This window comes from Ananas comosus, linkage group 5 (genome assembly GCF_001540865.1).
Source record: "Ananas comosus cultivar F153 linkage group 5, ASM154086v1, whole genome shotgun sequence".
Classification (NCBI taxonomy): domain Eukaryota; kingdom Viridiplantae; phylum Streptophyta; class Magnoliopsida; order Poales; family Bromeliaceae; genus Ananas; species Ananas comosus.
In genome coordinates this window covers 700457-722885 of record NC_033625.1, presented here as the reverse complement: position 1 = coordinate 722885, position 22429 = coordinate 700457, and the positions used below count along the sequence as shown (strand labels likewise).

The following is a 22429-nucleotide window of genomic DNA, read 5'->3' as shown; positions in this document are numbered from 1 at the left end:
TTTTAGGCTTGAAGAGTGGCGGTGCGACCTGCTTTTAACTTCGGCATTTGGCTCGAATCATGAAAAAAACCTTCTTTTCTTTTCTTTTCTTTTTTTCCCGAAGATCTCAAAATTAAGAATCTGAACAAAATATACGATAAGCTTTCAATTTTGAGCTTCTATTCTAACTTCAACTAAAGCTACTTGAGGAACTTTGATGGAAAAAACTTCTTTTATTTGTTTATTTTTTTGTTAACAACTCAAATCATAAAGAGTACTTTTATTTTAAGATGTATTGCTTACATAATTGATAGATATTTCGTACAAATTTTGATCTAGTTGTTGGCTTTTTAGTTGAGGCGTTGGATTGAAAAGTAGAGATTAAACCACATTGACTCCTTTTTATCAAGTTGTTTAGGTTGGTTAAATTACAAAAACTCCATCTTTTTTTTTTATTTTTCTTTTTAAAGTTAAGAAAGTTAGGTCGACGCCAATTAATTGAACCGTAACGGATACAAACGAACCCCAATGAGTCCACGCAAATTAATGGGCTCGTAACGAGTTATTATTTATTTTGTTTTGACTAATATTGTGCATAGTTGAAAAAGGAGGTTGGCTATTTGGCACCATCTAGCTTACGATTTATGAATTCGATGCGTTGACGCGTAACTTGGCTTCTAAGTCCAATACTGATTCTACTGAAGAGTAAAGAGTATCTAACTGATTCTCTTTTGTTGGAAAAAGAAAAAAAAAATANCGAGTTATTATTTATTTTGTTTTGACTAATATTGTGCATAGTTGAAAAAGGAGGTTGGCTATTTGGCACCATCTAGCTTACGATTTATGAATTCGATGCGTTGACGCGTAACTTGGCTTCTAAGTCCAATACTGATTCTACTGAAGAGTAAAGAGTATCTAACTGATTCTCTTTTGTTGGAAAAAGAAAAAAAAAATAGAAAAAAGTGTGCTTAATGAAATGTAGGGCCATTATGCATTTAATCTTTGACTTTGACTTCTCAAAACTTTTTGAATAATTTATTAGAAAACGAGATCATGGTGTAGAGTGGTAGATTTTACTTCACTCTCTAGTCCATTTTATAATCTGGAGAAGTTGTCGTCGTGATTGGAATTGATCGGATTCATGATTGTGATCTGTATTATGACACCGAAATTATATGCTTATTATTATGAATTGTACATATGTAAAAACTAATGACAAATGCTTAAACTTCTAAATAAAATATAAAAATATTTAAATACAATAGTTTTTTTTTTTTGAGAGAGAGATAGGTAGTCCGCTACCTGCTTCGTTTTATTTCATTAAGAAATAAGCTTAGCTGGAAATGTGAATCAACTAGCTAGGATTCGAATTTGGATCTCTGATACCAACTACCAAACCCTTTGCCACTTACTCTAGGGATGATCGGTAAATACAATAGATATAATCGCACGGAGGTACCGTATTTGCCGCGGCATGAGAAAACGTCGGTGGGTTATGAGGACACCATCCACAATCTACTCCTCTATGTGAGTCCACCCTCTTTTTCCATGTTCAGACCATTGTTAGTTAATTCAAACTCGGCAAAAATTCGATACTAATAAATATAAATAAAATTTATATTTAAATTTCTAAATTTATTAAAAAAATATGATTTTAAAAAATAGATTTGTTAGTTATTTGGATACGTGATTTATATAAAAATTATATGTTCAGATAAAAAATTTAATTATTAAATTAATTTTTTCTAGATTTATACTACTATCATAAATAGTTATAAATTTTTAAAAATATAAAAATAAAAAGCTATAAAATAAATCGGATTAAGTAAATAAAAATAATATCAAGTTCATTGTCTTATTCATCTTCGTATATTTTTTATGGTTCACATATTTTGAAAGTTCATAAAATTTTTTAAAAATTCGTAAATAATTTGTGAATAATTCGATAATAATTTATGAATAATAGAGAAAGAGATTTTATCTGATAATCTTACATATTTTTTTGATCGAATAATTTGACATATGCCAATTATGTATGAATAGCGTGTGGGCCGTTTTATTTAAATTTTTAAAAATTCGCGAATAATTTAACCACACCACAGAGTAAATAGGACGATTGCTCAGGGCTATTTTGGTCATTTAGTGCCCGACGAGCACGGCGAGTTTCGCCCCCGAGCGCACGTGACGCCAACACGTGCGGTGCGCTGTAAAGCTTCCTCTTCTCCACTTCTTTTCCTCGCATTCCAACTTCTTTTTGCCGCCCACTCTCTCTCTCTCTCTCTCTATTCTTCCTCTTCCTCCTCTGTTTCTCTCTCTACTAAGTAATCAACTTTTCTCTCTCTCTCTCTCTCTCTCTCTCTCTCTCTCTGCTCACAAACACGAGCACACAGCTTCTCCAAAACAAAAACAGAGTCCATTGCTGAAACAGAGAGAGCAGTTTCTAATACGCCACTCGAAAGAGCTTCGGAAGAAGAAGAAGCTCACACACCCAACTCCCATACAACATTCACATTCTCCTATCCTTGATCGCTCTCACCACCATTGATTTCCCACCTCAAAACCCCTCAAAGATGCGATTTTTATCACATTCACGCCTCAAAAGCCTCACCTTTCCCCTCCTCCTCCTTCTCCTCCTCCTCCTCCTCTTCTCCTTCTCCTCCTCCTCCGCGCAACCCCTCTCACCGTCCCAAGCGAAAACCCTAATCCGTCTCCAACGCATCCTCGAGTACCCCTCCGCGCTCTCCCCCTTCGCCAGCCAAACCAACTATGGCTTCTGCAACCTCGCCCCGTCCCCCTCCCTCTCCATCTCCTGCTCCGGCGACCGCGTCACGGCCCTCTCCATCTCCGGCGATCGCCGGGCCCCCATGTCGCCGGCGTTCTCCGCCGACGCCCTCTTCACCACCCTCGCGCGCCTCCCTTCTCTCACCACCCTCTCCCTCGTCTCCTTGGGAATTTGGGGCGCCTTCCCCTCCAAAATCGACCGGTTCAATTCGCTTCAGGTGCTCAATCTTAGCTCCAATTACCTTTACGGTGCCATCCCGCAGGAAATCTCTAAAATGACCTCCCTTCAAAATCTCGTCTTGGCCAATAATTCCTTCAATATGACCGTCCCTGATCTCAAGCCCTTAATCAATCTCACCGAATTGGACTTGTCCGCGAATGGCTTCGGCCCCGATTTCCCTTCCTTAGGCAAGAATTTGGTCAGATTGGTACTCAAAAACAACTCCTTTCGCAGCAAAATCCCTGATAATATTGGTTCTTTAGACCATCTTCAAGTGCTGGATTTGTCTTTGAATCAGTTAATGGGATGGATTCCGCCTGCTTTGTTCTCGCTTCGATCGATTAAGTACTTAGACTTATCCCAAAATAGATTAACAGGACAACTCCCGGCTAATCTAGCTTGCTCCAATTCAATCTCGTTTGTCGATCTGTCGTATAATCTTTTAAGTGGGGCTCTTCCTTCTTGTATAAATTCCAACTCTTCGAGCCGGGTCGTGATTGATTCGTGGAACTGTTTGAGTTCTTCTGATCTGCGGTATCAGCATTCCAGTGGCTACTGCAATCAGGGGGCGTTGGCTGCGATCTTGCCGCCGCCAAGTGAGAGGAGTGGATCGAAGAGCAATTTGAGTCTTATACTTGGTATTGTCGGGGGGATAATCGGTGGTGTAGCTCTGTTGGGTTTGTTGATAGTGCTGGTTCTGAGAAACATAAGTGCTCATCACCCCGAATCCAGCTTATTTGCAAAGCCGATTGCGAGGAAACCTTTGGGTCAAGTCTCTTCAAAAACCCCTGCCGAGAAGAGTAAGCACAGTTGTTCCTTTATGCTGTAGTACCATTGCAGCATTTATATAGTGAAACATAGGAACATAACAATGCTATAGAAGTGCTACTGTGCAACTAACTATTACATTCTAGTAGGCAAAGAAAAGGTTATGCGAAAGAAAATTTGAACTTTTATCTGCTTTTATGAGTTAATTCTATAGATTTGGCTTAATTTGAGCTTTGTTGGCAGGGCATATTTCTCAAGCAGTGAGGATCGGCGCACTCGAAGTAATGCCTTACCGTACTTTCACCATGGAAGAACTCGAAGAAGCAACAAATGGTTTTGATCCATCAAATTTGATCAAAGACAATGCCAAAGGACAGGTACGCAATCAAAGTATTTCCTTTATCTATACGGTAACTTTAAATTAAGATAAAAGATGAAAAAGCTTATGCGCCACTTTGTTATTTTTAGTTTTTATTCCCAAGTCTTTTAAGGTTCTCAATTTTTATACAAGTTACCTTTTTCTCGCAGCAATACAAAGGTTGGCTCCAAGATGGCTCAATGGTGATTGTAAAATGTATGAAGTTAAAGCAAAAGTATTCAAGTCCGAGCCTTATTCAATACATGGACATTGTCTCGAAGCTTCGCCACCGCAATTTGGTTAGCATCATTGGTCATTGCATAGTCACTGAACAGGATAATACCAACACAACCAGCAATATTTTTCTTGTTTCTGAGTATATCGCCAATGGAACTTTGAGGAGCCATCTGACAGGTAATAAAGCCAGAAGCCTCTATTTCTATGGCCATAAAATTAAACAAAACTGATTTTATAGCAATGTTCTTTTACATTCGACAGAATGGAGGAAGCGCGAGATGCTGAAATGGCCACAGAGGATGACGGCAGTTATCGGTGTCGCGAGGGGTATTAAGTTCCTGCATACTGTGTCTGTCCCTGGTATTATGAGGAATGATATAAGCATAGAGAATGTTTTGTTGGATCAAACTCTCACAGCAAAGATCAGTGACTATAATCTTCCGGCTCTGCCAAATAATAAACATAACAAGGTTGGTGAAATTTTCATTACTATTCTTTATAATAATTTCTCGTGACCTTTTTTTTCTAAATTTTCTTCTTTGCTTTTCTATCAGGGAGGTTCTGAAAGCCCTTTCAATTTTATGGAAGAGAACGAATTTGGGAGGTAATATATTCTTTTTATGTTATTCAATGTAGAGAGTTTACTTCCTAAAAAGATATGTTAGCGAGAGTTTTCTCTACTCCGAGGAGAGCATTGGCTAACAAAAGATGCATTATGGTGTTAAAGCTTTAAAGAGCTTCTCGGCTGCAAAAGCTAGAGACCATTTGAGGGGCTGGGTAATGAAAAAGTTAGCCATGAGTTCTTCAAACTGTTCCAAGGTGTACAAATCAGAGGGAGAAAAAAAGGAAAAAAAAAGGAGTAGAGTATTAGATGAGAAATCTAACAGAGGTTATGCTAATTCTGATATAGTTCTAACTCTTTTGTTTTTTTTTTTGTTGTTCTCTGTTCTCACAGTATTCGCAGATTGGAACAAGGTGAAAAGGAAGATATTTATCAGCTGGGTATAATTCTTCTAGAAGTTATCACTGGCAAATTCGCTGGATCCCAAAGCAAGTTGGATGCCGAAATAGCTCAGGTAATTTATTGTTCTATATTAGATCATGGTCTTGCATTTCACTTTTGGCTCTTACAATTATTTGTAGAAATTCTAATTAGAAGCAAAATAGTCAGGTACTTTATAAGTGAAAAGTATTACTAAAATTGCCTTTTGTGTTCTGCAGCTTCGGAAAAGTTTATCGGACGTCCCCGAGAAGCTGAAATCAATGGCTGATCCTGCGATTAAAGGCACTTTTGCTTTCGACTCGCTCAGAACAGCAGTAGAGATAACTCTAAACTGTGTATCAAAAGATCCAAAAGAGCGACCATCGATCGATGATGTGCTCTGGAATTTGCAGTATTCTGTGCAAGTGCAAGATGGATGGGCTAGCAGTGAGAGCTTAAGCATTCAGTATTAAGATTTCTCAAGATGGCTTCTCTCTCTTGCTTCAATGTTGTTTTTGTACTGTATGTTTAAGCAAACTCAGAAACAATGATAATATAGCAATAATTTTTGTAAATATACATTTGCAGTCTACATAAGATGTGAGTCAAATTCTTTTCATAAAAGAACTTACACTGGAAGGAATCTAAAGAATGTGCAATGAGGGTATTTGTTGAATGATCCCCTTCAAATAAAGGAATCAGGTTTCAGTATTAGGTGATGAGAGGGAGAACAGAGAGGTTTCCTCGCGTTTGGAAGAAAATAGAGAAATGAATTTGTTGAAAGATTGTCTTCAAATAAAGGAATCAGGTTTCCGTATTAGGAGAAAAAAAAAGAGGTTTCCCCGGGTCATGAAGAAAATAGAGAAATGAACTACCTTGAGCACAAAGGCTTCGACTAAATTACAACAACTAAAGAGTTCGTACGCACAAGAGAGCGACACAGAGAGAGCGACACAGATCTGGCGCTAGATGCTGCTATTCATGATTTCTTTACCGAAACAGCTCAACATTTCAGAGAATATTAAGAAAGAGGACCAATGGAAGCACAAACAAAAAAAAGAAAAAGAAGAAAAAAAAACAAGGCAACAACCAGAAGTTTGAAAAAGCTCCGAGGAAAACAATAGACAAACAATCTATTAAAGCAAGAAATAGCAAACAACTTCTGTTCATGTTTGACATACATGCATATACGCAGGTTAAGACATGTAGTAGAGATACAGTCACATAAAGTTCATCGGTTTTTCAAGTACAAAGAGTACCCAACTGAGCTAATGTTGGAATTGTCGGATGCATTGTGCATCAGTCTGCAGTCCAGCTCTGCTCCACGACCTCCCGCACTTTCCTATTGTACTCTCGCTTGTTCTCGCTAAACATCCGGGCCGCTTCTGAGTTTGCAGGGGAATTGGGATTTGGATCACAAAGCAATGACTGCATTTTTGGATGTTAATGAATTAATATGTCTACCTCACTGAAATATAGTAATCCATCAAATGTACAAATTTACGTATCAACATGTAGATATCTAAATGTCAAAGCTTTAAATGCCATTTCAGCTGACATTCACTTTTCTCGAGTCCTGCTAAGCAAACCCAGCAGAATCATTCAAGTGGCCACTGATGAGTCAACATTACAGTGTCTCAACAGAATAGTACTTCAGTTTTTAAAACTGGGCAACCTAATTCAGCAGCACATAGATTGTTTACCTGTCTGCAGCAGTTTAAAGGATATCTTCTAGAAAACAATACAGAGCATTACCCACTTCTTTGAAAGGTTCACTTTTGCACAACATTGAAGAAAGGGAACATTTTTAATTTGGTTCCTCAATAAATGAAAGGGTAAACTTCAATATGTCCCTATGAGGGCATTTTCACTTTGCCTCTCTGTGGTTTAAAAATTTGCTCACTTAGCTATCATGTGGTTTTTTCTTTTTGTTTTTATTTCACCTAAGGATCTCCTGCCAAATAGGGTAGTAATCAAATAAGGTAGTAAAGTGATACCTTTTAAAAACCACAGTGCAGTCAAATGTAGAGTATAAAATGTTAAAGTGTTATACTATACCACAGTGCAGTTAAATGTAGAGTATAGAATGGTAAAGTGTTATACTATACCACTCCGTGGTTTGTAAAAAGTACCACTTTAACCCAATTTTGATGGTAGATCTTTAGGTGAAACAAAAATAAAACCACAAAATAGTTAAGGCTTCTTAACCCACAAAGTGATAAAGTGAAAATGCGCAAACCTCATGGGGGCAAATTGAAATTTACCCTAAATGAAATCTTACAATAACGAGAGAAACATGGAGGCTTCAACAACCTAATCAGCCCTTTTCAACGAAATAAGAGAAAATTACTTTCCAGTAAAAAGAACAAAAAAGTAGAGACTTATTCCACCTGGATAGATGTAAGGATTGCAGCTACATCATATATTGGGCTCCACTGATTCTGTAGGATATCTAAACATATGCTTCCATCTGCATAAACTATTTATAGAGAAAATATCATAAGATAAAGGATATATTACATTGCTGAAACATGTGATAAAAATGAGAAATGCATATAATGTTAGGTAACAAAAAACCATCCTTTCTAGCGGTGAACATGTCGAACAGTCTAAGGCTCTCCCCACATAATTGTTTCATAACTTAATGTGATAAACTGATTAGGTCAATATGCATCTAGATAAACTTGAACAAATTCATTATATGCATCTAAATAAACTTGAATGAAATTATGGTTGGTACATAACCTGATTAAAAAAAAGGTAAGCTACATTGCTTCCTCAAGAACAACAGGAAAGTTAGATGGCGCTACTATTTTTATGTTTAAGGCTAAGCACAAGCTAGCCGGAATCCTGAAAACAGCTTCATAGTAAGAAGGATGAGGTAAGTACCTCTAGGCCTCAATGGAACCTATAGTGCAGGAGGCTTGTGCGATGGGATGCCCTTCTTTTCATCCAACAAATTGTAAATTGAATTCAAGGTCATATGCTAACAATGAGGCCATAAGTCTATGAATGGGAGAAAAAAAAACTAACTAAAATTGGAGGTGCAGATTCGAGCATAATTGATAAACCAGGTTCCTTGCTAACTTCAAAATATATAACAGTTAAAGTTCTAATCAACAGCCCAAAATAACCAAGATCTATAGTGATGCAGGAAATAAAACTCTATTTTCCTATAAATGAAAACAAAGTCTAAAATTCAGATTTGGCAACCCCTCAGCTTGTATCATATAGATTTAAACAAGGTATTTACACACAGGAGACACTAGCTGAACTTACTGTTAGGATGGAACATTCGAGAAACAAAACGCACAGTTGGTGGCTTATTTGGATAATCCTCTGTAAACTGAAGTGTCAATTTGAACGTACCTAGCAAACTCAAGATATTTCCATGTATAAGTGGAACTTTTACATTAACAATATTAATAAGAAACAGATAAGCATATAAAACTCCAAACCATTGTGAACAAGTTGGAGAAGACATATATATTGACAAAAGCTACACAAAAAGGTAGGCTGAATTTTTTTTTTTTTTTGAAAAAAGAGAGAACTCCTTTCCACGTATGATAACTTGGATCATTATATACCAATTATGGCCTTTTAAGGAGGGTTGGACAAGGTCAGTACTATCCTAGTCTATCACTAGACAAATGCAATGTAGAAGTCTTCTAAATCCTCCTAATGTTCTCTTGTGAATTAAATTATATTGTAAGTTTCCTCTATATAACTATATTAGCCATGTTCTCAACCAATTCCCAGGATAAAGGCCCTCAATATTCTCTTATATTTCATATAATTCTTCCCAGCGACCGATTCCTACAGAAGTAAAAAAGTTACAGTAAAAATATATTAATTTCTGAAGAAACCAAAGTAAGAAATCAAACAACAGGAGATTGACTTTTCGAAAAAAGGAAATTAATTCATAACAACAAAAAATAAGGGACATGTTAAACTTTACTGATCAACATTATTTCAGATCCTATACTTAGGTACTAGAAGTGCCTCACCTCCATCCCAAGGTGTATCATCAGGTCTGCAGTTCAAGAATCAAAGTATTAGCAAAGTGTAAAGCAACACAAATAAAATAGTAACACAAAGTCTAATGGCCTCAAGAAATCATACCCAAAAATAACAGCATTCCACAGCATGATGTTATTGTCCTGAGGAGCACCACTGATACCTGCAGGAGGGTCCTGCTGCAACCGCTTAAAATCCCTCATCAGCCTCTTCCTTGCAGGAGTTGACATCCTTGTTGCCTGAAAATTTACAACATCAAAATGCAAAACAAAAAAAATGTGGTCAAGAATATCTGTTTCTCAGTGCATAAATAGTCAGCGTGCTTTCCAGGAGTTAGACCTAGATCTCCAATCCAAGTAAACATCAATAAACCGAAAAGTTGATCATAAACAATTTGTTTAGCCTCTCAAACTCAAAAGTAAAAGTCGCGCCCAATTTTCACATACCAGGAAGATAAGCTTCCTAGAGAGCAGTTAGTTCCATAATATGCTAAATCTGCTATCTACAAATGTGTAAAAAGCCACCACACCGCAAGTATACAAGACATGGCAAGAGATATTTAGAAGGGCATGTTATTAAGAAGGGCATGTACAGCTCATGACCAATTAGTATGTTTTTTCAGACGACATTCCAGGATTATTTACCTCTCAGAAGTGAAATTAGATACAACAAAATACGGTTTATCCCAAGTACAAAGCTTTGTACAGTATCTTATTTGGAAGGCCACAGGATCTAAGTTATGATTCCTCACTTTATTTCCAACCAGTCGTCCGAGATGACCACCAGCAAAAACAGTTCTAGGGTTACGCAAGCAGGGGTAATGAATTAACAAGAAAGCATATTTAGGACCTAGTAACAATATCATCAACCTAGTAGAACATATCCTAAAATGGTTAACTTCAGCAACAGAAACGCAGATACCGTAGCTTCTGCAGTCAATAAGCAAATTGGACTTCTAAATTACTAGAATCAATCATAATAAAAGGGTTCAAAGCATTAACCAACTCTTAACCCTTCAATTTCCCCCAAAAATATCACACGTAAACCCCAATTTAAGGAAGTCTACAACCAAACCTAGAAAATTAGGGTTCCCGACATCTAGATCCATTCCAACGCCAAATCAATAGAGAGGAGAGGAGTCTCCTAGCCTCGGATGGGGACAATTGACAATTGACAGATTTGGGGACAGCACAAGCTTAAAACTGATGACTTTACCTTCGATTCGTCCTCGACAAGAGAGAGGAGAGGAGTCTCCTAGCCTCGGATGGAGGGGATACGAGTCCCCCTACGAGTAAGACGAGGAGGAGGATAATGGTGAGAAGGATCGAAGGGAGAGGGAATGGTCGAGAATTATCGAGAGAGGGCGAGAGAGATCGAGAAGGGGGAGGGAGGAGGAGGAGGAGGAGGAAGTTGGGGGAAGAGAGAGAGAGAGAGAGAGAGAGAGAGGGAGAGAGAGATGGGGTAGGCGACGTATATAGGGCTTCGTTTCGTGGGTTCGGGTGGGTGCGTTTATGGGGAAAAGTGAGCGTGGTCGGTAAACGGCGTGCTATCACTGCATAGGATAAGGTTAAATTGCATGTTTAGTTTTCAAATCCGTGACACTTTTGTTTCCAAATTTTAAATTAATATTATTTTTATTTATTTATTTAAATTATTATAACTAACTTTTATATTTTAATTTAGTTAATTGAATGATATTATGTTATTATTTATATGATAATGATAAATTAATATATAGTTAATAATGCAGTAAATAAAAAATTAATTAAAAAAGAAAAGCTGAGGGGCCTACTTCAAAACGCTGTATCGTTGAGGGATCTTCATACATTTATGAGAGAAAAAAGGGAATAGTAGAGGGACTAGTTATGAATTTTACCCGTGAGGAAATATCCACAGCACGAGCTAGCTCTTCTCGCCGTACCACACTACCACTCAAACAACAAGCTTTTGCCATGGCGGGAGGCGGCGGCGGGGGGACCGGGAAAGCCCTCCTCTCCCTCTCCCTCTCCTTCTCCCTCTCCTCCACCTCCTCCTCCCTCTTCTCCCGCTCCTTCTCCTTCTCCTCCTGCTCCTCCACCCTCTTCAAACCCTCCCCAAGGGTTTTCCTAGGGTCTAAGCGAACCCTCTGTGTNTTATAACTAACTTTTATATTTTAATTTAGTTAATTGAATGATATTATGTTATTATTTATATGATAATGATAAATTAATATATAGTTAATAATGCACTAAATAAAAAATTAATTAAAAAAGAAAAGCTGAGGGGCCTATTTCAAAACGGTGTATCGTTGAGGGATCTTCATACATTTATGAGAGAAAAAACGGGATAGTAGAGGGACTAGTTATGAATTTTACCCGTGAGGAAATATCCACAGCACGAGCCATCTCTTCTCTATGTACCACTCTAAGAACAAGCTTTTGCCATGGCGGGTGGCGGCGGTGGCGGGACCGGGAAAGCCCTCCTCTCCCTCTCCCTCTCCTTCTCTCTCTCCTCCACCTCCTCCTCCCTCTTCTCCCGCTCCCTCTTCTTCTCCTCCTCCTCCACCCTCTTCAAACCCTCCCCAAGGGTTTTCCTAGGGTCTAAGCGAACCCTCTGGGTCTCCGCCGCCACTGCCGAGGCAGATGCCTCAGCCGCGGCGGCGGCGGCGGCGGCATCCCGGCAAGCCGTGCTCCTCGAGCGCCTCCGCCTCCGGCACCTCAAGGACGCGGCGAAGATCCGGCCCTCCGTCGCGGTCGAAGTTGCTTCGGAGAAGAAGGTGAGGAGGAGTAAGGAGGAGGAGGAGAAGGGGAAGCGGAGCGCCGCCATGGCGTCGAGCTTCGAGGAGCTGGGGCTCGGCGAGGAGGTGATGGAGGCTCTCAAGGAGATGGGGATCTCAGTTCCCACGGAGATCCAGTGTATTGGAGTCCCCGCGGTGCTCGAGGGGAAGAGTGTGGTCCTCGGCTCTCATACGGGATCCGGCAAAACCCTAGCCTATATGCTTCCTCTTGTTCAGGTCCTCCTATCTCTCTATCTGCTCGAGTCCTTGTGCTATTTATCAATTTGAATCTGTTTCATCTATCGGCGGCTCTATATATATATAGATTGCGGCGAATTGCTGAATTATTCAATATAGAAACTGAGATGTTGTTATGGAACCGGAGTGTTTGTGCTTGATAAACTAATGGTAAGCAGTAGGAGCAGTACGTTTAGGGCCTGTCTTGCCTAGGCGGGAGCTTCTACGTAATTACTGATTGAGTGGAGCGGTTTGAGGAAGCACTATAATATTTTCGATTGCATCAACAGTTTCCTTTTGAATCTAGAAGAAAAGGCTCCGCATTGGAACTTAATGCTTTTGTGGGCAATATGCTCATTGTTGCCTTCCTGTACTAGCTAGAAGTTCTAGATTTCTGACTTTTGCATTCCATGTTGAGTAGCTGTTCAGCCGGCGGAATGAGTGCTTGGCTAATTATCTGTATGATATAAGTGTCTTTAGATTATAATACTGGTTAACTAGTTAAGATGCTATGTTTGCAGTTAATGCGCCGTGATGAAGCATTATTGGGTGTGCTCAGGAAACCGAGGCGGCCGAGAACTGTTGTGCTCTGTCCTACAAGAGAGCTTTCTGAGCAGGTTGGGTGCCATTCTTGTCCCATGGTTTGAAAACCTCAAACTTGAATATTTATTTCAAACAATTTTGTGTTCCATGACCTTGTAGGTTTTCCGCGTTGCAAAATCAATAAGCCATCATGCACGATTCCGATCTACCATGATAAGTGGAGGTGGCCGTTTAAGACCTCAAGAAGATTCGCTGAATGCCACTGTAGATATGGTTGTTGGAACCCCAGGGAGGGTTCTTCAGCATATTGAAGAAGGCAATATGGTCTATGGGGATATTAAATACTTGGTTAGTTCTGTTTTAAGATCCTCATAACAGCTCTTTTATACTTAATGCATTGTGACTTAGGAGTTTGGTCGTAATCATTTTAAACTTTCTTCTGATCTTTATTATGACAGGTTCTGGATGAGGCAGACACAATGTTTGATCGAGGTTTTGGTCCAGATATCCGGAAGTTTCTTGGACCGTTAAAGAACCGCGCAGCGAAACCCGGTGATGAAGGGTTTCAAATCGTTTTGGTTGCTGCAACCATGACTAAGGTTTGATGCTAATCGATAAACATTTTTGATGAATCAAAGAGCTGTTGCTATTATCGTTTAGACAAAAATATTAATACCTTTTTCTGTCAGTGTGATATATCCATTCATTAGGGTTATGTGAGCTTCTTGACTTATATAGTTTTTTATAGGCAGTGCAAAAATTGATCGATGAGGAATTTCAAGGAATCATCCACTTGCGAACATCCACTCTGCACAAGAAAGTTGCATCTGCACGGCATGACTTCATCAAACTTTCTGGTGCTGAAAACAAGCTGGAGGCTCTGTTACAGGTCAGTTTTCTGCAGACTATTCGCTGTTGAAAATGCTTTGTGAATCCTCGCTGTTTCTGATTCAATTTTATAAATTCTGATGTGATTTCTATCACTACCTTTTCTCCTTCCATCTATATTTTCAGTTCAAACTCAACTACTGATGTCAGCTCTAAATTGGACTGTTAATCCTTTAATCTAGAGTTGCATTGAATATCAAAACTTGCAGTTTATTATCTTTCAGAGTGTGTCACTGCATGTGTGAATGCTAGTAAAAGAGTGAGTATTGGGTGTCGGATGTGACAATTAGCTGTCCATTTTTTTGGTATGATTCCTGTGCAAAGATTTGGCAAACAAAGAGTGCTTGTCATGGAACCAATCCCCCATCTAAGGGAAGAATCTTTGACTTTCTTCTCTAGTGATTGCGCCATTAATCACAATAGCCATGAAAGATTCAAAGAGGTGAAACGCAATTGAAGTGTTCTAAGTTACTTCTGATTGTGTATCTAAATATGGCAAACCTCTAGATGTTATATGAAAGAGAAGAAAGTGCAATTCATCGTAAATCATGAGTTCTTGCAGGTTCTTGAGCCAAGTTTGGCAAGGGGAAACCGAGTGATGGTGTTCTGCAATACTCTGAACTCAAGCCGTGCTGTCGATCATTTTCTAACTGAAAGTCAAATATCCACTGTGAACTACCATGGGGAGGTGCCGGCAGAGGAAAGGTGTGTTGAATATTTTGTGTGCTGCCCAGTTATGATAATTGCTTTTAGTGCTATGAGTTCAATTTCTTTTTGGTAATTCACCACCAAGTTCTAATAACTTACTTTGTGCTATTTATGATTCTCTATATTTGGACGGAGTAAGCACGTTTTGATTCCAAAATATTGTTTGTTCTGCAACACTTTTGAGAGGGTCTCATGTTATCCATTGCTTTTACACGTCAGTTCAACTTCAAGCTACGGAAATTTCCAATTAAGTAAAGCAACTGTATTTAGACAGTGAACATTATAAATAAGAAATGCTTTTTCCCATGTGCAAATTTATCTTACCCTGGTCTTCTGTGGACTTTTTAATTAATGCCAGAGTTGAGAACCTGAATAAGTTTAAGAGTGAAGATGGGGATTGCCCGACTTTGGTGTGCACAGATTTGGCTGCTAGAGGGCTAGACTTGGATGTTGACCATGTGATCATGTTTGACTTTCCATTGAACTCTGTAGGTGTTTCCTTTTCCTTGCTTGTTTTGAAGCTGCAAACTTCTTTCCACTTCTCTAAGTTCCTAATATTTTCCATTCCTCTCTATCTCTTTCTAGATTGACTACCTTCATCGGACTGGGAGGACTGCTCGAATGGGTGCCAAAGGTATTCAGAGATGCGTTTCTACATGTCCTTAGGATTTAAAAAAAAAAAAATTAATGTTATTTTTTTTTTGCCAATGGCCTGTAGATGAACATTTTTGCAGGAATTTTCTTTCAGCTAAATATTTATCTTTTAGATGATTTTTTATTTTGAAATCTCTCTATGTAGGCAAAGTTACGAGTCTTGTTGCGAAGAAAGATCTTCCTTTAGCTACTCGAATCGAAGAAGCAATGAAGAAAAACGAAAGTTTGGAAGCACTTAATGTGAACACTATCAGGAAAGAGGTTACCAGTCCAGGGCAGGTGGCTCAGAAAGGAAAGAAATCAAAGATTGTCAAAGTTTCTAATCAAAAAGGTAGAGCCAGTGTAATCTCACCGAAGAAATCATCAAAAGCTGGAAAGAAAGTTACAATATTGCAGAAATTATCAGCAACAAACACAGGAAAAAAGTCAGTAACGAATTCAAAGCCAAAGAAATCTTCTGCTAGTGCCGTAAAAGGTTTAAAGTCTGATAAGAGGTTGGAAAAGAGAAAGATGGATGCGGTGAAGAAAAACAGCACTAAACTCAGTGTTGTTGGGTTCAGGGGACGCAGTTCTTCTGCGAAATCTTTACGGCCCTCATGATGCCCCTTTGGTTTAAAGATATAAGGAGCATACTTGTTGTAAATGCTGACGTTTTCTAAATCATTTTTTATTTTTGAGAGTATCTGTAGGAGCAAATTTTTCTCTTAACAAGATAATAGCTGTTTGTTGTTTTGTCAGTTCTCACCAGTAAGTCAAGAGTACAATTTCCGTGACTTATAAGATTGATCTCTAATTTTTTTCTCTGTGAACGTTGTTCTCTCTTTCTTACTGCCAGAAAAAAGAATTATCACCTGCTTTGTTGTTTGTCAACCTACGCCCGTGCTGGAGTGATAAATGTTACAACCGAGATACAACACGGTAACTGGTAAGCGTTCTTGTGGTTTATTTTTTGGTGCCTGTGAAGTGACATTTGATAATTTGTTGATTAGTAAAATAGCTAATATTCGTAGTTTGGCTTTAGAGGTCTTGGTAAGTTCTTGTTGCTAGGTGCCTTGCTGAATGCTGTTTATTTAATTCTATTCCTCTTTTTGGTGAAAGTAAAAGTAAAAAAACTAGGATTCTTCTCTTAACATAAGATAAACATTGGGATTTATAATAAGTAAAAGAAAAAGAAAGGAAAAAACTAGGATTCTTCTCTTAACAGAAGATAAACATCACTGTCCCTCAACGATCTTACTAATGCTGCTCAACGAAAAACTCCTCGTTTTTCCTTCTTTCTTTTTTTTGGGTCACGTTCGCAGAAGGTAAAGAAGCATAATACTCTTTCAAGAAAAGCTTCTTCTACCACTGGAGAGAGTTCAGCAACCGAGGGCCGCCTGGGGCGATGAGATTTCCTGCAGTATCGTACACAATGACTCCAGAAAAATCCGGGAGCTGGCACTTCTCTCCCATCAGTATGTTCTTCTGCCAGAGGCATGCTTCACCATCCATTCCTGGTTGGACTTGATGAATGCTTATAGCCGGCTCAGAGTACCGACGACTCACGGAGATGAGGCGGCGCCACCGCCTGGCATGCGAAGCACATGCCATTGATATGAAGGCACATAGCAACATAAAAGCCGCTGCTGCTGCGGCTGCGCCTCCGAAGCTGGATATAGTGGTTGTTCCCTTGGTCATGCTTTGGATTAGCAGAAGTTGGCGCGGCATCTTTTTTGAAGGTGGTGAAGAACTAACTATTACCCTAGTCTTTTGTTCTTTGCGCTCTTTCTATTGACATTGTATGCTTATATACAAGTAGGTAAAATGTAAGGTTTGTGGAGTAGGTTTGGTGAAAGCTATGTGAAGCCTTTTGGAGTTGTTTACTTGTTTCCTGAGGCCCTAACTGAACCATTTCAACTTAATCCTGTGGCAGGGATAATGAATAAGAGAACTCTTTGTAGTAATATATTTTCTTATAACTATTGGTGGTTAATTGAAGACCAAAAACAAAAAGATCAATAAATACCCTGTTTATTCTGAAATTTTTTAAGACAACACATTCTCCAAACTATGAACAAAAATGAAGAATCTGCTGTTTCGAATGATCTACCAAAGTTGACACACATTTTCCGTTAAAGCGTTAGTGCACCATTCGACCATGTACCTTTGACCGTTTACTGTTACAGCCATTTTTGAAAGAAACTTCATAAACTGCCACATTAGAAAAACTGAATCGTCAACTATATTTTGCAGTATACTTGACCTTAATTTGAAGTATTAGCAAAACGAGGTCTTGAAAATTTCTATTAGGGCCCTAATTAACTGCAGCGCGATGAATGAAACTGTACAACGTTCCCTCACAACATCAAAGTGGTTCTCTCTCATAAACCTCGCCTTATGCAACCTTCTCTCTCTAAAACCACAAATAAAACCTTCTAAAGATGNACTTGTTTCCTGAGGCCCTAACTGAACCATTTCAACTTAATCCTGTGGCAGGGATAATGAATAAGAGAACTCTTTGTAGTAATATATTTCTTATAACTATTGGTGGTTAATTGAAGACCAAAAACAAAAAGATCAATAAATACCCTGTTTATTCTGAAATTTTTTAAGACAACACATTCTCCAAACTATGAACAAAAATGAAGGATCTGCTGTTTCAAATGATCTACTATAGTTGACACAATTTTCCGTTAAAGCGCTAGTGCACCATTTTACCATTTACCTTTGGCTGTTTACACCATTTTTTAAAGAAACTTTATAAACTGCCACATTAGAAAAACTGAATCGTCAACTATATTTTGCGATATGTTTGACCTTGATTTGAAGTATTAGCAAAACGAGGTCTTGAAAATTTCCATTGAGGGCCCTAATTAACTGCAACGTGATGAAACTGGACAACGTTCCCTCACAACATCAAAGTGGTTCTCTCTCATAAACCTCGCCTTATGCAACCTTCTCTCTCTAAAACCACAAATAAAACCTTCTAAAGATGAATAATTACGGAGAGAGATGCAAAGAAAAAGGAACATAACTACATTAACCATCATTTGTGGCCTCATCGATGAGAGGACGCTGTGAACTCTTCCCCGATTCTTCGGTTGGCAGGCACTTCACCTCCATCAGCAATGCCACCACCTCCTTCATGGTGGGCCGATCGGACGGCGATGAGTTGACGCAGAACATGGCGATCCCCAGTGTCTGCAGCAACTCCTGCACTGTCTGATCAGGCATGCTCCTCAGCTTTGAATCCAGGACGTCAGTCGCAGGGTCGCATCCGGCCATCTTCTTCCTCACCCACTCAACTATGTGGAGGCCGTCGCCCACCATGGGCTCAACAGCACTCCGCCCGGTCAGAATCTCGAGGAGGACCACTCCGTAGCTGTACACGTCGCTCTTCGCTGTTATATTGATGGCGTATGCATATTCTGAAGAAGAACACACGACCCGTTTTAAAAATCAAATTTCGCAGAATGCAGTCGAGCGGTCATGCAATGTATTGAATTGGGAAGAATTACAATGTGAATAGAAGTTCAAAGATGCATCTAATCAGCAGAAAGAATGCTTCCAATATATGGAAAAGAATGCAATTGTTTCGCTGAATTGGGAGAATTATCTCATCAGCAGAAGTGATAATTAGCTCTTCTGTTTAGAAACTAGATGACAAAAAATACCAACTAAAACAAGGTATATATTACATCCATAAAAAATTATCTAATTTAGAGCATGAACAACATATTATCAGCAAAGCTTTAAAAAAACTTACTCCACACTACTAGGTAACTAATGTATTTATAAGTTACTTAAAAAAAATGTATACATTAATTTTTTTTAAAAAAAAGGAACCTCATATGGTCTCAGGAGAATTCACTTACCTGGTGCTATGTACCCATAGGAACCAGCTATTCTAGACATGGTGTGATGAAAATTCGGCGAGTTCATCAGCTTTGCCAGCCCAAAATCAGCTAAATAAGCTTCATATTTATCATCCAACAGTATATTATTGCACTTAACATCTCTGTGAAGAATAGGAGGAACACAATCATGGTGGAGATAAGCTAAACCTTGTGCGGATCCGACAGCAATTTTGTACCTCGTTTCCCAATCCAAGTTCCTATTTTCCTTCAAAAGCTGCTGCAAATTTCCGTTGGGGACATAGTTATAGAGGAGAAGCTTAATCGACTTATTCGAACAGTACCCAACAAGTTTCACAATGTTCCGGTGCCTGATCCGACCGAGGATCTGAATCTCTGCAGCGAATAAATCTAGCAACTCATCTTCCTTGTTCAATTTCCAGAGCTTTTTCACTGCAATAATTTCCCCATTGGGCATGTCGGCTTTGTAGACTATCCCAGAGTATCCTTTTCCAATCACATTCTCCTCTCTTAAGCACTCCAGTATGTTATTAATGGTAAAGTTTAGTTTCTGGAAAGGAATGAAGGTCCAAGGATAAGAGAAATCATCTTTGCCATCGCACGATGAATTTATTGGTTTCGCCCCCACTAGCTTTGTGCTTCTAGTAATTAAAATCCAGATTGAAACGAACAGTAACACGACGAAGCCCAAAGTTGCGCCAATGAGTGTCGCAACTTTCAATGACTTGAAAGCGGTTTTGCGCACAAGGTTTGAAGAACAGGTGTACCCATTGAAGGATTCACAGAGAATTGGATTATGAATGTACGAACTGGGGGAAATTGTTCGAAAGAACGGAGTGAGAGGAATCGGACCGGAGAAGTTGTTATATGAGATGTTAAGAAATGTCAAACTTGTGAGCATGCTCAATACCTCAATCCCTCCAGATAGTGAATTGCTCGAAATATCTAATGACTGTAATTGCGTTAGACTAGAAAATTCCTCAGGTAATTCTCCGAAAAACTTATTTGAGCTCAAATTTAAGCTTATACTTAAGCTCGTCAACGAGCCAATCTCTCTAGGTATCGGACCGGATAGGCTGTTTGAACTTAAATCAAGCAAGGCCAATCTCTGCAAGTTCTTAATAGATCTGGGCAATGAACCAGCAAGCAAATTGTTGTTTAAGATGAGCTTATTCAAGTAGCTAAAATTGCTGAAACTTGAAGGGATTTCTCCGGTAAAACGGTTCTGGCTAAGATCAAGCTGTTCTAAGTTCTTAAGCTCTCCCAATCGAGGGGGAATTTCTCCTGTGAGCTCGTTATCATGCACATCCAAAAGCTCCAAAACCGCAATGTCGGCAATTTCTTCGGGCAATTTTCCGGAAAAACGGTTCGAATAAAGGTCCAAAAAGACGAGGTTTTGAAGCTTACCTATCTCTTTCGGAATCTGACCGGAGAGCCGATTCTCTCCGAGCCTTAGTCTCACTAAAGACGGGCAATTTCCTACGCTTACGGGAAGCTCCCCGCTCAAAGAATTCCCCAAAAGAAGCAGCTTGCTGAGCTTATTCAAGCCGAATAACTCTTCAGGAATCGGCCCGCTGAGCTTATTCTTGGATAAATCAAGAGAGCAGAGCTCACCGCAATTGCCCAGAGAACTAGGAATCGATCCCGACAGCAAATTGCCCCACAAAAAGAAAATCTGAAGGGACTGCAAGCCCCCAAGTTGCGACGGAATCGAACCGGAGAGCGAGTTCTTATCCAATTGCAGAGCAATAAGGCTGCTGCAATTGCCCAACTCCTTCGGAATCGGACCGGATAGCAGATTATCAGAAAGATGGAGCTGTTCTAAAAATTCAAACTTTCCGAGCTCGGCGGGGATCTCCCCTGATATCCTATTAGCAGAGAGATCGAGGATCGCCAAAGACGAGCAATTCGAGAGATCGGAAGGGATCGGGCCGGAGATCGAGTTGCCCCAAAGGAGCAGACTCGTGAGCTTCCGGAGCCGGCCCAGTTGGCGGGGGATGGGGCCGGCGATCCGGTTCATGTGGAGGTACAGATTCTGCAGCTCCGAGCAGGAGCCCAATTCGGGCGGGACGGGGCCGGAGATGTTGGTGTCGTACAGAGCTAGGGTTTGTAGGCTCACCAGGTTGCCGAGTTGGGGAGGGATGGGGCCGGAGAGGGCGGTGGCGGCGGCGCCGAAGACGGTGAGGTTGGCGAGGGCGCCGAGCTGGGCGGGGATGGGGCCGGAGAGGTCGCGGTTGCCCCCGACCCGGAATTGTCGGAGGGAGAGGAGGGAGCCCAGCTGGGGAGGGATGGAACCGTTCAAGATGTTGTCTTGGAGACAGAGGATCCGGAGCGAGGTGAGCTCGGAGAGGGAGCCGGGGATGGGGCCGGAGAGGGAGTTGGAGGAGAGGTCGAGGACGCGNTGGGCGGGGATGGGGCCGGAGAGGTCGCGGTTGCCCCCGACCCGGAATTGTCGGAGGGAGAGGAGGGAGCCCAGCTGGGGAGGGATGGAACCGTTCAAGATGTTGTCTTGGAGACAGAGGATCCGGAGCGAGGTGAGCTCGGAGAGGGAGCCGGGGATGGGGCCGGAGAGGGAGTTGGAGGAGAGGTCGAGGACGCGGAGGGAGGAGAGGGAGGAGAGGGAGGAGAGGATGGGCCCGGAGATGTTGGCGGAGGAGAGGTTGAGGACCTGGAGCGAGGAGAGGTGGGGGAGGAGCCCGGTGGGGAGGGAGGAGAGGTTGAGGAAGGTGCCGGGGAGGGAGAGGGAGGTGACGAGTCCACCGGGGGAGCACGTGACGCCGCGCCATGAGCACGGGGTTGGGTCCCTGGGGTTCCACGAGGGGAGGAGAGGGGAGGGAGCGGTGGGGAGGAGGGAGAGGAGGGCTTCGCCTTCGAGGGAGAGGGAAATGGTGGGGGTGGTGAGGATTAATGTAAAGAAGAAGAAGAAGAAGAAGTAGTAGTAGTAGTAGTAGTAGTAGTAGAAAAGGAAAGGGGTGGTTTTGGGTTTCATCTTTTGGGGTTTTGGTGGAGGAGGTTGAAGTTTCCAGTTAATACTGCAGCATCTATCATGCATGCAAACACTGGGAATTGATAATGTTGCTTAATTCCACCACTGCTTCACTCGAGATAGTTGGGAGCATGCATGCATGCATGCATGCGCGCGCAAGAGGGGGAGAATCATGAAAATGGTGATTACAAAGTTGTCAACTTTGGAGGAGGTGGGGGTGTTAGATACCAACAAGCTAGGATTAGGATTCAGGGAGTTTTTTGCACAAATCGTGAGAGGAGAGATGGTGGAAACTAATTAATGGGCTAAGCTCTGAGCATGCATGTTTATATATACTAAAGCAGTGGTGGTGGTGGTGGTGGTGGTGGTGATGAAAGGTCCTAGAGTGAGAAGAGAAATGGTGGTGAATGTGTTTCTTAGCATTATGCTTAGAACATAAATGGAGTGTGAATGCCGTGAAAG

General features: G+C 40.6%; 4 protein-coding genes across 5 annotated transcripts; 2 read left to right on the top strand and 2 right to left on the bottom strand.

Moving 5' to 3' along the window:
* On the top strand, positions 2258-5917 carry LOC109710139 (probable LRR receptor-like serine/threonine-protein kinase At1g14390). Its single transcript, XM_020232590.1, has 7 exons — positions 2258-3780; positions 3992-4125; positions 4277-4520; positions 4605-4813; positions 4898-4947; positions 5299-5419; positions 5565-5917. The coding sequence occupies exons 1-7, from the start codon at positions 2550-2552 to the stop codon at positions 5796-5798; spliced, it is 2223 nt and encodes a 740-aa protein (XP_020088179.1). The 5' UTR covers positions 2258-2549; the 3' UTR covers positions 5799-5917.
* LOC109710141 (ubiquitin-conjugating enzyme E2 2) lies at positions 6436-10765 on the bottom strand. Of its 2 annotated transcripts, XM_020232592.1 has the most exons (6): positions 10558-10762; positions 9448-9581; positions 9333-9358; positions 8605-8694; positions 7716-7804; positions 6436-6753 (listed from the first exon to the last, which is right to left on the bottom strand). In XM_020232592.1, the coding sequence occupies exons 2-6, from the start codon at positions 9570-9572 to the stop codon at positions 6625-6627; spliced, it is 459 nt and encodes a 152-aa protein (XP_020088181.1). In that variant the 5' UTR covers positions 9573-9581; positions 10558-10762; the 3' UTR covers positions 6436-6624. The 2 variants fall into 2 exon arrangements, with proteins under 2 accessions (XP_020088181.1, XP_020088182.1); XM_020232593.1 differs by lacking the exon at positions 8605-8694 and having other exon boundaries at positions 10558-10765.
* Positions 11706-15934, top strand: LOC109710535 (DEAD-box ATP-dependent RNA helicase 39). Its single transcript, XM_020233194.1, has 9 exons — positions 11706-12334; positions 12856-12951; positions 13037-13225; positions 13336-13476; positions 13626-13766; positions 14328-14470; positions 14832-14961; positions 15059-15107; positions 15273-15934. Exons 1-9 carry the CDS (start codon positions 11765-11767, stop codon positions 15725-15727), a joined length of 1914 nt encoding a protein of 637 aa, XP_020088783.1. The 5' UTR covers positions 11706-11764; the 3' UTR covers positions 15728-15934.
* On the bottom strand, positions 17930-21886 carry LOC109710211 (probable LRR receptor-like serine/threonine-protein kinase At1g34110; the record flags this gene model as incomplete). Its single annotated transcript, XM_020232695.1, has 3 exons — positions 17930-18534; positions 18982-21358; positions 21485-21886. Coding segments are annotated over 3 exons (3168 nt in total), but the record flags the coding sequence as incomplete, so codon positions are not given.

What these genes read in the sequence shown, in the direction of transcription:
- LOC109710139 (XM_020232590.1), top strand. Translation starts at nt 2,550, where the DNA reads ATGCGATTTTTATCACATTCACGCCTCAAAAGCCTCACCTTTCCCCTC. An exon ending in CAAATAATAAACATAACAAG is followed by an intron (nt 4,814 to 4,897) that starts GTTGGTGAAATT and finishes CTTTTCTATCAG; the next exon opens with GGAGGTTCTGAAAGCCCTTT. An exon ending in TGGATGCCGAAATAGCTCAG is followed by an intron (nt 5,420 to 5,564) that starts GTAATTTATTGT and finishes TGTGTTCTGCAG; the next exon opens with CTTCGGAAAAGTTTATCGGA.
- LOC109710141 (XM_020232592.1), bottom strand. Translation starts at nt 9,572, where the DNA reads ATGTCAACTCCTGCAAGGAAGAGGCTGATGAGGGATTTTAAGCGGTTG. An exon ending in TGGAATGCTGTTATTTTTGG is followed by an intron (nt 9,359 to 9,447) that starts GTATGATTTCTT and finishes CTTGAACTGCAG; the next exon opens with ACCTGATGATACACCTTGGG. An exon ending in CAATCCTTACATCTATCCAG is followed by an intron (nt 6,754 to 7,715) that starts GTGGAATAAGTC and finishes CCAAAAATGCAG; the next exon opens with TCATTGCTTTGTGATCCAAA.
- LOC109710535 (XM_020233194.1), top strand. Translation starts at nt 11,765, where the DNA reads ATGGCGGGTGGCGGCGGTGGCGGGACCGGGAAAGCCCTCCTCTCCCTC. An exon ending in AGCTGGAGGCTCTGTTACAG is followed by an intron (nt 13,767 to 14,327) that starts GTCAGTTTTCTG and finishes GAGTTCTTGCAG; the next exon opens with GTTCTTGAGCCAAGTTTGGC. An exon ending in GAGGTGCCGGCAGAGGAAAG is followed by an intron (nt 14,471 to 14,831) that starts GTGTGTTGAATA and finishes AATTAATGCCAG; the next exon opens with AGTTGAGAACCTGAATAAGT.